The sequence below is a fragment of the Actinia tenebrosa genome, unplaced genomic scaffold, assembly GCF_029948245.1.
Source record: "Actinia tenebrosa isolate PJP-AT-01 unplaced genomic scaffold, QUT_ActTen_1.0 PGA_scaffold12__29_contigs__length_12842862, whole genome shotgun sequence".
NCBI lineage: Eukaryota > Metazoa > Cnidaria > Anthozoa > Actiniaria > Actiniidae > Actinia > Actinia tenebrosa.
Genome location: NW_028292572.1, coordinates 338,103 through 350,819, shown reverse-complemented (window position 1 = coordinate 350,819; position 12,717 = coordinate 338,103). Strand labels below are relative to the sequence as shown.

Below are 12,717 nucleotides of genomic sequence, written 5' to 3'. Positions count from 1 at the left end.
CGTCACTGTGAGGACTCGTCGCTTTGGCTCTGTTGATATATTTATATTCTACTTACACTGTAAGTGATGTCGGCGGAGTCAAAAAAGCGTGGAGGAAGATACTGTGTGGCTGGTGGGCCGGGTAACCTAAGCTGTAAAAACAGTGCTAGTACTCCAAACGTTTCTTTTCATAAATTTCCCAAAGATCAAAGGAGATTGGCGTGGATTCGTTTCGTACAAAAGCACAGGCCCGGCTGGCAGCCAAGTGATTCGTCTGTACTATGCTCTGTTCACTTTCATGCTGAATGTTTTGTCCAAACACCGGACATTAGTCTTGTCAATGCAAGTAGTTTTAGAACCAAACCATGGCTTAAAATAACTGCAATTCCTTCAATCGACACGGTGGGTACGCCATTAATTACGATGCCAACAGCACGAGAAAGACGAAAGGCAAGTTTTCAACAAACTCGGTAATGACTTTTTATCACTTTAGCCGTGAAATCCCTCCTATAGAATATTTGTCAAAACATCATTACTTTTATTTTAGATACTTCGCAATATTTCTGTGAAAGACTAAATAGTGAATAGTCTAGCTTCTGTTAAACAGCCAACTGAAGAAACCAATCCTTCAACCTCAAATCCTGACGAGTTTCCGAAGATGGATTCTATCGAGCCCGAAGAATCTACTAATAACTTAAATGATATAAATTTTGTATGCCCGACATGTAAAGAGTCAAAAGCTAGTTTAAATCGCTTACAAGGAACTTTTAGAAAAGCCAAAACAAGGAATGCCCAAATGAAACTGGAAGTTCGTGCTCTAAGACGTCAAAACAGACGACTTCAACAGGTAAAAATCATAGATATAGATAAAAACAGTTAAACTATATTACCTAGTGTAGGCAAAAGTAAATGTAACTTACCCTTGACAGGATATTCGAGTATGCACCGAGTTAGAAGACGAATGCTCCAAGGAAGACGCTCAATCTGAGAGCGAGAGCGAACTAGAAGAACTAGGACACAGTTCAGAAGATGAAGGGAGTTACTGTGATAATGAAGATCCAGAAGATCCAGATTGGGATGTGTTGGAAAATGAAGCAGCAGAAAATGAATCATCGGCATGGAATGATGAGGACCAAAATCCCAGTTCCCGAAACAACATAAGGTAGTTATGGAAAATAATGATAATTAGGGACTGGTCATTATTTATAGGGGAGGTAGGGGAGGTGGGGGAGGCTGGTGCACTTTGATATTTGTTCCCACAAATGTTCATCTGCCTATCTATGCCCCATCCTTTGTGGAGCATAAAAATTCCTAGCCTCCTTTGTTTGCAACCCCTCCCTATAAACGACTCTCTGACAGGTCCATTATCCTTGTCAAAAATCTTAATAGTGGAGGATATGCTTGTGATACAAGTGTTAGCTATATTTTTTCTTCTTTCTAGGGTGGACCCTGAAACTTCACATGAAAGTGAACCAAAATTCATCGTGTTCTACAGTGCTTTATTGACACTATTCTCCCTATTTTGTTTCAAATGCAAGGAAAGCAATCCCAAAGTTACGATGGATAAAAATGGGACAATGGTTACTGTAAGCCAGCATTGTCAAAATTGCACAGGAAACCCTTTTAAATGGAGGAGCCAGCCATTTGTACTGGGTAAATACCCAGCAGGGAATATACTTCTGAGTTTTGCTGTACTAATGGCTGGTGCCTCCATCAGCAAGATTCTTCTTGTATTTAAACATATGGGACTGACAGTCTATGGATCTAGGACTTTTATCATCAAAACTGGTTTCTCTTTCCATTATTACATCATTGGAAGGTGTATACAACCAACATGTCGGAAGGGTTAAAGTCATGGAACTGTCTCTCTTGGTGTGGTGATGGCAGATTTGATTCTATGGGTCACTCGGCAAAGTTTGGGGTGTACACCATGTTTTGTTCATCCATCAAAAAAATTGTTCACTTTGAATTGATACAGGTATGGTGTAATAGTGCTATATTTTCATGTTTCTTTCGCAGCTAATTTATGATAATTAATATTACAAAGAGTGTAGAACTATCCAACAGATAAGTAAGTATCCAACTACTTACCAACACATACTCACTCAGCCTTTATACAACCAGGCTCTGGTCTAAAATTTGCCATAAAAAATCAAGGGGTTGGGGATATACCTTTTTCGGTGAGAATTTAAAGGGTACAAACAAAATGGCTTTTCTTCAAATTTGTGTGTCCCTTTGAAAAATGCTAGCTATACATATTTCAGTATTTTCAGTGAACACACAGTGTTTATCAAATTATTTTCATTATTTAATATTTTTATAATGGTACAAAAATTAAAAATAAAAATAAAAATGAATATGCATGTAGTATTATAAATTATCCAGTTTTTACCCTTTGATATCTTAACTGTTTTGAAGGCTAATGAAACAGAAAACAGCAATGCTATGGAGTTGGAAGGGGCGAAAAGATGCTTCAAATTTTTGTTGCCTAAGGTAAAAATATCCAAATTTATTTCTGACCGTCATCGTGGGATAGCCAGCTGGATCAGGACCTCTCATCAAGGAGTAAGGCATTTCTTTGACATATGGCACATTGCAAAGGCACTTACAAAGAAAATGGTTAAAGCAAGTAAAGAAAAAGGATGTGAGATAATAAGCCAGTGGATAAAAGCAGTTCGCAATCATGTCTATTGGTGTGCTACTTCAACAAATGAAGGATATCAACAGCTTATTCTAGCCAAGTGGCAGTCTTTCATGAGACATGTGTCAAATAGGCATGACAAACATCCTGATCCCTTGTACACTAAGTGTGACCATGGCAGGTTGGAACCACGCAAATGGCTAAAAGAAGGTTTGTTATCATTATCAAGACATCCTGCTACGTAAATAACATTCATGCGTGGGGGTCAGTATAATTAATTGTCAGATTGATTACAGTAATTGTTAATTTCATTCCCATAGGTACCCGTGAATATGTTAAACTCCATGAAATACTCAACAAAACAAGAATGTTAAATGATATCAAAATGCTTTCCTCTGATGCACAAACTAGTTGCTTGGAGGGGTTCCACTCCACATTAAATCAATGGCATCCCAAGATGATTTGTTTCTCTTGGCTTGGAACATATTGCAGGTAAAATTTTGATACCATGATATATATGTAAATTGTATACACCTACTTGCAAGAACGTTGTCACATGAAAATTAGTAATTTACAACATTAGTGATTTAGTGGGTTAGGAATAATATTATATTAAAAAACAAAAGAAGATCACTGAAGCTAAACTTTTTCTTTTGTCTTTTAATGTATTCCTTTTTCACTAAATTACTAATGTTATATTCCTGTATGACAACCTCCTGGCAGTTAGGTGTATATGTATTAGAAACATTGTGTCATTCTGCCTTACAGGGTGCTGGTACTTGGAGAGCGGGACAGTTCACAGTAGGGATGGGTGGTTGTTTCTTTTAAAAAATGCTAATATAAAAATGGGGGATTTATTACAACATTATAAAATGGGGCCAATACAGCATTTTTTTGGTTGGGACAATTCCGAAGAAACAACATTTTTTTACTTACCAAGTATTTTCTTCTTTAAAAATGTAGACATATACTTGCAAGTTTGCACTTTAACGAAAACCTCAATAGGATGACCAAAGTGTCAAAGGATGGCAAAAGATACACCAATATTACTTACCCGAAATACAAAATGGGTGAGGAAGTTGTGCATGACATAGCTGTGGAGCCAACATATGGTGAGCTACACATATACTATGATTACATAATGATACAAATAGCAAATAACTTGATTTACTTTGTATCTGACATTGAACGGTTGTTAAAGTATCAATTCTAGATTATGTGGAAAACATGAAAAAAATACTGTTCAGTTCATCCAGACATGTTAGAGAAGATAATGAGTGAATATAAAGCCAAAGTCCCTGAACCTTTAAACAATAAATTCCCACAGAAAAGAAGTAAAGATGAAGCAATGGTTTACTATGAAGAAAGAAAACAAAAAGTTGTAAAATTGGTACCAACAGGTAATTTAGGGAATGAGCTCCATAAACAAAATGAAATAAAAGTGCAAGGATTAAAAAAAATGCTCCAAATCCCATATCGGGGTAGGGGGGGGGGGGGGGGGGGGGGAGCTGGAAGAGGTCTAGTATTCTCCCATCCCATATATCCACACAACCATCTTATCAACCATCTATAAGCCACTGCCTTAATAAACCTATAAGGTAAAAAGGAATTAATAACTGGATAAAGAAAAAGATGTGGGAACTAGGTAAAAATGCTTTGAAAAATATCAAATGACGATATGTATATCAAATAATGTATGTGTAATAACGACAGAACTTGACTAAAGTATTATGAATTAATGTCTTACTCGTTTTCAGTGTGTCCCTGTTTACGGTATCGTCTGCCTTCTTTATCTGTGAACAGAGGCCCAACTTGAAGTAGTACTGTTTTGTTGGTCAACGCTTGGTAATCCGGGTGTGTTAAAATACATTGAGCATTTAACCCTTCGAAAGTGAAGCGTCCCAAGCAACTAGCCATTTCTTTACAGCACCGAAATTCTGCCCTCAGGACCAGATGATTGTCGTGGCAATTTCCACAAGAACACCTTTAAAAGCAAGAGATAAATTGTCAATTACAAAGACATGACACTTACGAATAAACAATTATACACTATAAACTTACCAATTTTGTAGAGGCACTATTTTCTCAAATCTCAGTCAAATCTCATCACCGACTTGTTCTTCTGCCAGATCATTACCCAAGACGAGTGGTTCGTCTTCGTACGGTCTGAACACACTTTCAAAATTAAAATTGATTTCGTCCTCATCATTACTGTCTTCATTTTCGATACTTTCGTTCGTGGATAACTCTGATTCTAAGTCAGACATGATAGATTCGAGCGAATGAGGCACAAAAACTATAAAAATACAACTCTGTACTGACTTGCACGGATAAACACGAGTCCTCGCAGTGACGTCATCGTGGTTGTAAACTAGGTCCCAGACCCCGGACAGTTTTTGGTGCAAATGACTGATTTTCGAAGGCGAAAAAAAATTATTTAGTTACACTGAATTCCAAAAAAAATAGCATCACGATACTCGGAAAATGTTAAATTTTGTTGTTTTAAAATAACACGGAGGTCGAACATTTGGTTTCATAAACACTTTAAGCCTGACGTGAAGAGACAAGTTGATAAAAAGCTCCTCACAAGCGAGACCAAACCCATGAAAGTGTTCACTGTTGGAGAAAAGGTTTGGGCCAGAAACTTTGTTAGTGGTGTCAAATGGGTTCCAGGTGAAGTCGTAAAAGAAGTAAACAGGTGGGTCCGGTGCTATATCATGTTAGTGCCAAGGGCATGGTCTGGAAGTGGCATGCTGATCAGTTACGGACAAGAGTAGCCAAATACACTGATGATGGAGAAACCGAGGCTGTACCATGCATCATACCTCCACCGATCTCGACAGTTGGGATTTCAACCACAGAAGCAGTTTTGGGTCAACTGAGTCAATTGGACCAACCGGACCAATCACCAGGAGATGTTCCACAACTGGAGCAAGACCCTACTGTATTGTCGCCAGTGGTGGGCGTGCCAGAAGAAGTACCACACAAAGTCAAGACTACCAGATCTGGGAGGGTTGGCGAACGCCCTCTAGATTTAAGGACTTTGAACATTAAGCTATTAGGTCAAAGATAGCTAGGACTTGTTGAGTTTACCAGAATTAGTGAGGGGGGAATTGTAAGATATTACTTCCGCTTACTAGAGAGATTTACTTCCGTATATTATGCATGTATGTAATTCATTAGTATAACTGCACGTGGAGGATAAAGCAGAATAAGTGTGGCCATCTTGTTTCTTGTTGTGGTTAAAATACAACAAAGTGCCACAGATCATTTGGTAACGATCCATCCTGTCTCGCCAAAGGAAAAGAACGCCATAAGTGTGGTGGCAAAGATCACTTCGAAACCAACTTCGTTGGTGAGAGTGAAAGCGACGATTATACATTCCAAATGACCAACAGAAGTAACAAAGCGACCATCCGTGCTTGTGCGGCAGGAGTGAACCTGAAAGTACTCATTGACTCCGGTGCTACCCGAAACATCATAGACGAGCAGACGTGGGAGTGGCTCAAGAGCAAGCGTATCACAGGTAAGTCTAAAGCAGGAGATGGAGGGAGAAAACTGTATGCATAAGCCACGAAAGATGAACCTTCGAGTCGACCGTCAAGACTGGCCAGGGAGAAGTCGTAGCCGAGTTTGTGGTCATGAAAGGAAAAGGTATACCACTGCTGGGGAAGCAGACAGCTATGGAAGTGGGTGCCTTGAAGATAGAAGATGTAGCAGCAGTTACCGACACCGCCCAAGAGTTGAAGATGCATTATCCTGAAGTGTTCAACGGCGTTGCTAAGCTAAAAATAAGACAGGTGAAACTTCACATTGACCCAGATGTGGAGCCAGTCGCTCAACCCCTGCGACAAACACCGTTCAACTTCGGAAAGAAGGTAGAAGACAAGTTAAAGGAACTGATCGAGTTGGACATCATTGAAGCGGTTGATGGTCCAGCCCCCTGGGTGAACCCGTCTGTAGTGGTCCCAAAATCTGACGAGATAAGATTGTGCGTCGAAATGAGGCGGGCCAATGAAGCCATCGTGAGAGAAAGACACCCAACCCCTACAGCTGACCAAGTCCTTAAACGAATTAATGGTTCCAAACTGTTCTCTAATATAGATCTGAAGTGGGATTACAATCAGCTGGAGTTGAGCCCAGAATCAAGAGAGATAACGACGTTCGCCACACATGCCGGCTTATACCGATATATACGCCTATTGTTCGAAACTCTGCAAATGAACAATACCAACACGAGGTCTCAACTGTGATTGCTGGGATTGAAGGAGCTGAGAATATATTTGACTGGAATGACCTTGAACCCAGAGAAATGTAGGTACAACATGGACCAAATTGTGTTCATGGGGATCCCCCTCTCAGAAAAAGGAATAGGACTAACGATAGAGAGAATAAGAGAAGTGGTGGAAGCTAGAAAACCAGAAAACGTCATGCATGTCCAATACACATGAAATGAGACGAATCGTCATGAAGAATTGACGATCCGTCTAACCGGATGTCATTTCGTGAAAGATCACAGGAGGCCCATTTTAGCGATTCACAACTGGAGTTGGTGTAGCACTGGGCTTCCTGTGGTATCGACAACACGTCTTATCGGAAGTCATTTCGTTAATACGCAAATCAACAGGGATACAACTTAACGTTTACATTGGGTTTCCTGTGGTCAATGAGGCCCCCCTTTGAAATCACGACGGATCGAGACAGGTCGTGACGATCCGTCGCGGACCGTCATGAGGTTTGACGATCCGTCTCACCGGATGTCATTTCGTGAAAATAAAAAACACAGAGAACCCAATATCGATACATTACAGAAAGTGAGTAGTAGTGTGAATATTCTTCGTTCTGTAAAGTTAGGCCCCGTCCACACGTATCCGGAAATTTTTGTATCCGCAAATTGTTTTTTTGCGGATACGAAAATGTTTGCGTCCACACGAAACGTATTCGAATCGTTTTCACCGTCCACACGTATCCGTTTTCTTAAAATTTGCGGATACGAACACAAAAATTTGCGGACACGGGTGGACGCAACCCGTATCCGCAAAAAAAAATTTGCGGATACGAAAATTTCGGGATACGTGTGGACGGGGCCTTATATTATAACATGTGTCGTTCTATGAAGTAAAATACAGACTCACCATCCTTATTATAACATGCGTCGTTCTATAAAGTCAAATACTTTTAAAATGCATTTTTTTATTATTCCTGTACATCCTGACTATTACTCAATGTTTGATATTTGTTGGAATGACTTTTTCTATTCTGATAAATGCATGCCTATGGGCTGTTCCAGTTCTTGTAAAATATTTGAAACCACCACAGCAATTGAATGGGTTGCCCGTACAAAATGTAGCACTGGTCACATTTTACATCTTTTAGATGATTTTCTTATTGTTGCTCCTATCGAGTCACTCTGCCGAAAACAGTTGGATATTTTTGTCAACTTGTGTAGTTATTTGGACATCCCCATTGCATCAGGAAAAAAATTTTGGTCCTCAGATTTTATCTTTTGCTGGTATTGAGCTAGATACACGATAATGGAAGCTAGGTTACTCCTGGGAAAAATCGAAAAATGTTTAGAGCTGTGATCAGATATTTTGAAACGGAAAAAAGTTACGTTAAAAGAAATTCAGTCACTCGTTGAACTCCTTAATTTCGCTTGTTCTGTGGTTTCACCAGGCCGTGCCTTTTTACGCGGCCTTATTGACTTGACCATCGGTGTGCGTGCGCGAGAGTCTCGTCCATATTTTTCATGAGTTTAACTCTTTTAAGTCTTTCTTCCTGGATGATAAGTGGGCTAATTCTCATAAGCTTAGTCTTAATACTGATGCATCTGGATCTTTAGGGTTTGGTGCCATATTCGGTAATTCATGGTGTTATGGAAAGTGGCCAGAGACATGGGCTGGCTTCAAAATTGCCATATTAGAATTCTACCCCATAGTGCTGTCTCTTTTTTGGGGGAAATCAGCTGCGAAATAAATGCATCCTATTTTTCACGCACAATGAAGCCCTTGTTCATGTGATTAATAAACCATAAAATCATGTAAGGAAGAATCTTTGATGTCTTTTGAGGGAGAATATTATTTATCGAGCTAAGCACATACCAGGGATCAAAAATTCCATGGCTGATGCTTTATCTCGTTTGCAGGTATCCACTTTCAGGGGCCTGCCTCCATTGCGTTGAAGCTCACGTTTTAAAATTACAAGCATAGTTACGATAAGACACCTTTTTCTATCACCATTTCTAGACAACCACACTTCTGTCTGGTTCTCATTATTTTAGATTTGAAACTTCGAGGAAAAAGTCAAGGTCCTCTGTTTACTTCAATATCAGGGATTCATGTTGTACTTTTATCTCCTACACTCAGCCGTTGTGGCCCAGACTCAACTCGTTACAAAGGTCATAGCTTCCGCATAGGTGCAGCTTCTCATTCCGCGGAGCTGGGTTTATCTGCTACCCAAATACAGCTACTGGGTAGATGGAAATTTAATGCCTTTCTTAAGGTGGCTGGACCCCCTCACGCTTGACCGCTACCTTCCACTTTTGGAACGCTTGGGCATAAACGTGTTTTATCCGATTGCAAATCTTTTTTGCACATAAGTCACATCAAAATTGAATTAAGACCGACTGTCCAGATATATATCGAGCAAAATCGAAAATTTGTGTCCTTCATTTTTGGTCTGTAGACACTATTTGATGAGTTTATGAACGTACTGGGGTCGGTTTTTCGGTTTTTCTGCGACTTATGCTTTTCAAAAACAGTCTCGCTCCAAGTGAAAACCCAAGTTACAATCAAATTTGCAACTGAATTCAAGAAAAAGGGGTGTTTACCAATTGTTCCAGGTGAATTTAGACGTTTTAAATCAAACTTTAGATAGAAGAAATTGCATTCTTCCAGCACAGTAATTCACAGTCTCGTAAAACACTGATTTTACCTCGCATTTATAAAAGCGATTTTTTGCATGTGGCCATTCTCCAATTTTTACGAAACTCAAGCTGTACAATGTTCAAGTGACATATTAACACGAACTGCAAAGATTAGTTTGGGTTTTTGCACAGACCTTATGAAAACTTCATGCGAAGTTGGAAAAATTTGCCATGTAAATATGCAAATTAGCGGTTTGTTTACATCTCCACACCACAGATCACGGCCACAAAAAAAGTCATCTAAATAGTTTTAACAGTTGATAGATAGATCATTTATAACACCGTATGGTATGTAAAAATGAAACTGACGTTTCGGACGTTAGTCCTTCATCGGAGTAAACGAGAGATGAATGTGGAAATGTGTTTATATAATGAGCGTGGATGATAAATAACCAATGAGAGATAAGTATAAGGGAAAACAAAAGGAAACAAGAGGATCGAAAGTAACAATAGACTAATTAAACGAGAAGCGTTCGTTCATGCCAAGGGGATTAAGCGTGCCCAAGGTGTGAATTAGCGTCATTTCTTTAGTTTTGCGGCAATCGTTGCCGCCTTTAATTAGGGATAAGCCGAATACAACAAAATCAGAAATGGAATGGTCGGTAGAATTAAAATGACGGGAAACTGGTTTGGAAGAGTCGTTTTTCCGAATATCATTGAGGTGATCCCTTATACGGTCACCTAAACGACGGCCAGTTTCTCCGATGTAAAGCTGGTTGCAGTTAGAACACTGAATACAATAAATAACATTGAATGAGGTGCAATCAAGGTGATCAGTAATGTTAACAGTTGATTTAACAGTTGATAGTTTTAACAACTTATTAATTCACACATTAGCCTATCTAAGGACTATCTAAGCATGATTGGCCTTTGATTTGATTTTAAATGATTATCTGTTGAAGTTAAGGTTACAATTTCCGGCGTCAAAGACACTCGTCTTGCTTGCCTAGGTGGCATTTCATCGGTGCGTAGTAATAATAAATAATAATAATAATAATAATAATAATAATAATAGTTTATTATTTGTATTGCGCAATTTAACATGTTAATATGATCAACTGCGCATTACATATAGGTACACTAAAATACAAGGCATAAAATCTCTAAAAAACTACAAAAAGAGTATATAAAAGATTTAATAACTAAGGTCCAGTTTAGACGTCGAATCCCGCACGCGCCGAATCCAATGCAGACAAACCAAACATTAGTTTGTCCACCTGCACTAGACCCGGCACGCGCGAAATTCCACGTCCGAACGGGGCCCAACACGTTAAAACAAATGGGAAACTAATTTGTAAATATTAAGTAAAAGGAAATCTAATTAAGATCTAGTCTAAAAAGTTGGGTCTTTAACAACGTCTTGAATCTATTAAAATGTCTCCCGTTACGTATCTCTTGAGGTAAATTGTTCCATAACTTCGGAGCAGCCGCCGAAAAAGCACGGTCTCCTAGTGTCTTTTTGGTCAAAAAGCTTGGCGGCTGCAAAAGCAAACCTTTAGAAGATCTAAGATTATAAGAATTGTTATCCTTAATGCTAACCAGTTCACATATATATCTTGGGGCAAGCCCATAAATTGCTTTAAAAATAAATAAGATAACTTTAAAATCTATCCTAAATTTAACCGGTAACCAATGCAAAAAGTTTAAAACTGGTGTAATATGAGAGTATCTAGGTATACTATATATAAGCCTAGCTGCTGAATTTTGGACTCTTTGTAATTTCGCAATGTTTATTGCTGGAAGTCCATGTAGAATACCGTTACAATAATCTATGCGCCCTATAATTAATGCATGAACAAGTGTTTGTGTCACTTCATTACTCAAATATTTCCTTATGCGCCTAACATTTGTAAGATGAAAGTAAGCTGCTTTACAAGTTTTATTTATATGCTCCTGAAGACTTAAGTTGCGGTCAAACCAAGTTCCAAGATTCTTTACTGAGCTCACAGAATTCACACGAGCCTCTCCAACTTTGAGGTAATCTATGTGAACCTTAGCCAGCTGCTGGCGTGTACCAATTATGGTAAACTCGGTCTTGCTATCATTGATCTTGAGTTTATCACTTAGCATCCACGTTCTTATTTCCCGCACACAGCTCCATAGCAGCGACAGCTTCATCAGTATTTAAGGCACTGTCAGGCTTGAACGCAAGATATAATTGCGTGTTGTCTGCATAGGCGTGCACACTAGGCAGATGTCTCTTGACCACCTCGAACAATTTACTGGCATATAAAGTAAACAGCATAGGACCTAGACAGGACCCTTGTGGAACACCTTGCTCTAGTTGGATTGCATCAGAACAATTTCCATCGAGAGAGATGCGCTGGAACCGATCCGTTAAATAGGAAGCAAACCATTTCAAAGCTGTTCCCTTTATCCCAAAGCTCGTACTAAGGCGTGATAGGAGAACGGAATGATCCACCGTGTCAAACGCCGCGCTTAGATCAAGTAACACCAATAGTACCACATGCTGACGATTCATTGCCATTAAAATGTCATTGTGTATCTTAAGAAGAGCTGACTCGGTGCTATGGCCTTTCCTATAAGCTGACTGTAACATAGGATAGAGGTCATGTTTGATCAAATGACAGTGTATTTGGTCACAAACTGCGCCTTCTGTAAGCTTAGATGCATACTGCAAATTGCTAACCGGACGAAGATTATTAAAGTCATTGATACCATCTTGCTTGAAGCGCGGGACGACAAGTGCTTCTTTCCAGTGGTTAGGAAAATGTCCAAAGAGCAGTGATGAGTTAACCATCTTCTTAATGACTGGTAAAAGCTGATCCAAACATTCAACAACAAGCGAAGTAGGCATTGGATCAAGGCCACAGGACTTCTTCGATGACTTCTGGATCAGTGACAAGATATCATTGTCACTCAGAGGCCAAAAGGCAGTAAGAACTTGCGTGTATCACTAACAATAGGGTCATCAGGTACATCCTCTCTTCCAGCAATAGCAGTAGAATCAATATCATTACGGATCCGGATGATCTTTCGGGAAAAAAAGCTCCCAATATCATTCACCAGTTTAGACTTGTCTTCATAATCCGGAAATGATAATGTATCAGTATTTCCCAACATTCTTTTGGACGCACGAAATAACTTCCCTTGATCACTGCTGCTTTCTTCCACAAAGTCTGTAAAGAATTTCCGTTTCGCTTCATTCAAA

General features: G+C 39.3%; 1 protein-coding gene and 2 pseudogenes across 1 annotated transcript; 2 read left to right on the top strand and 1 right to left on the bottom strand.

Moving 5' to 3' along the window:
* Positions 1-1,446: 1,446 nt before the first annotated feature.
* LOC116308670 (uncharacterized) lies at positions 1,447-4,070 on the top strand (annotated as a pseudogene).
* A 56-nt stretch (positions 4,071-4,126) lies between these two features.
* LOC148911893 (uncharacterized) lies at positions 4,127-4,887 on the bottom strand (the record flags this gene model as incomplete). The annotated part of the gene is made up of 4 exons (XM_089028339.1): positions 4,758-4,887; positions 4,682-4,712; positions 4,368-4,604; positions 4,127-4,211 (listed from the first exon to the last, which is right to left on the bottom strand). Coding segments are annotated over exons 1-4 (483 nt in total), but the record flags the coding sequence as incomplete, so codon positions are not given.
* A 2,958-nt stretch (positions 4,888-7,845) lies between these two features.
* On the top strand, positions 7,846-8,596 carry LOC148911892 (uncharacterized; annotated as a pseudogene).
* The last annotated feature ends 4,121 nt before the right edge of the window (positions 8,597-12,717 follow it).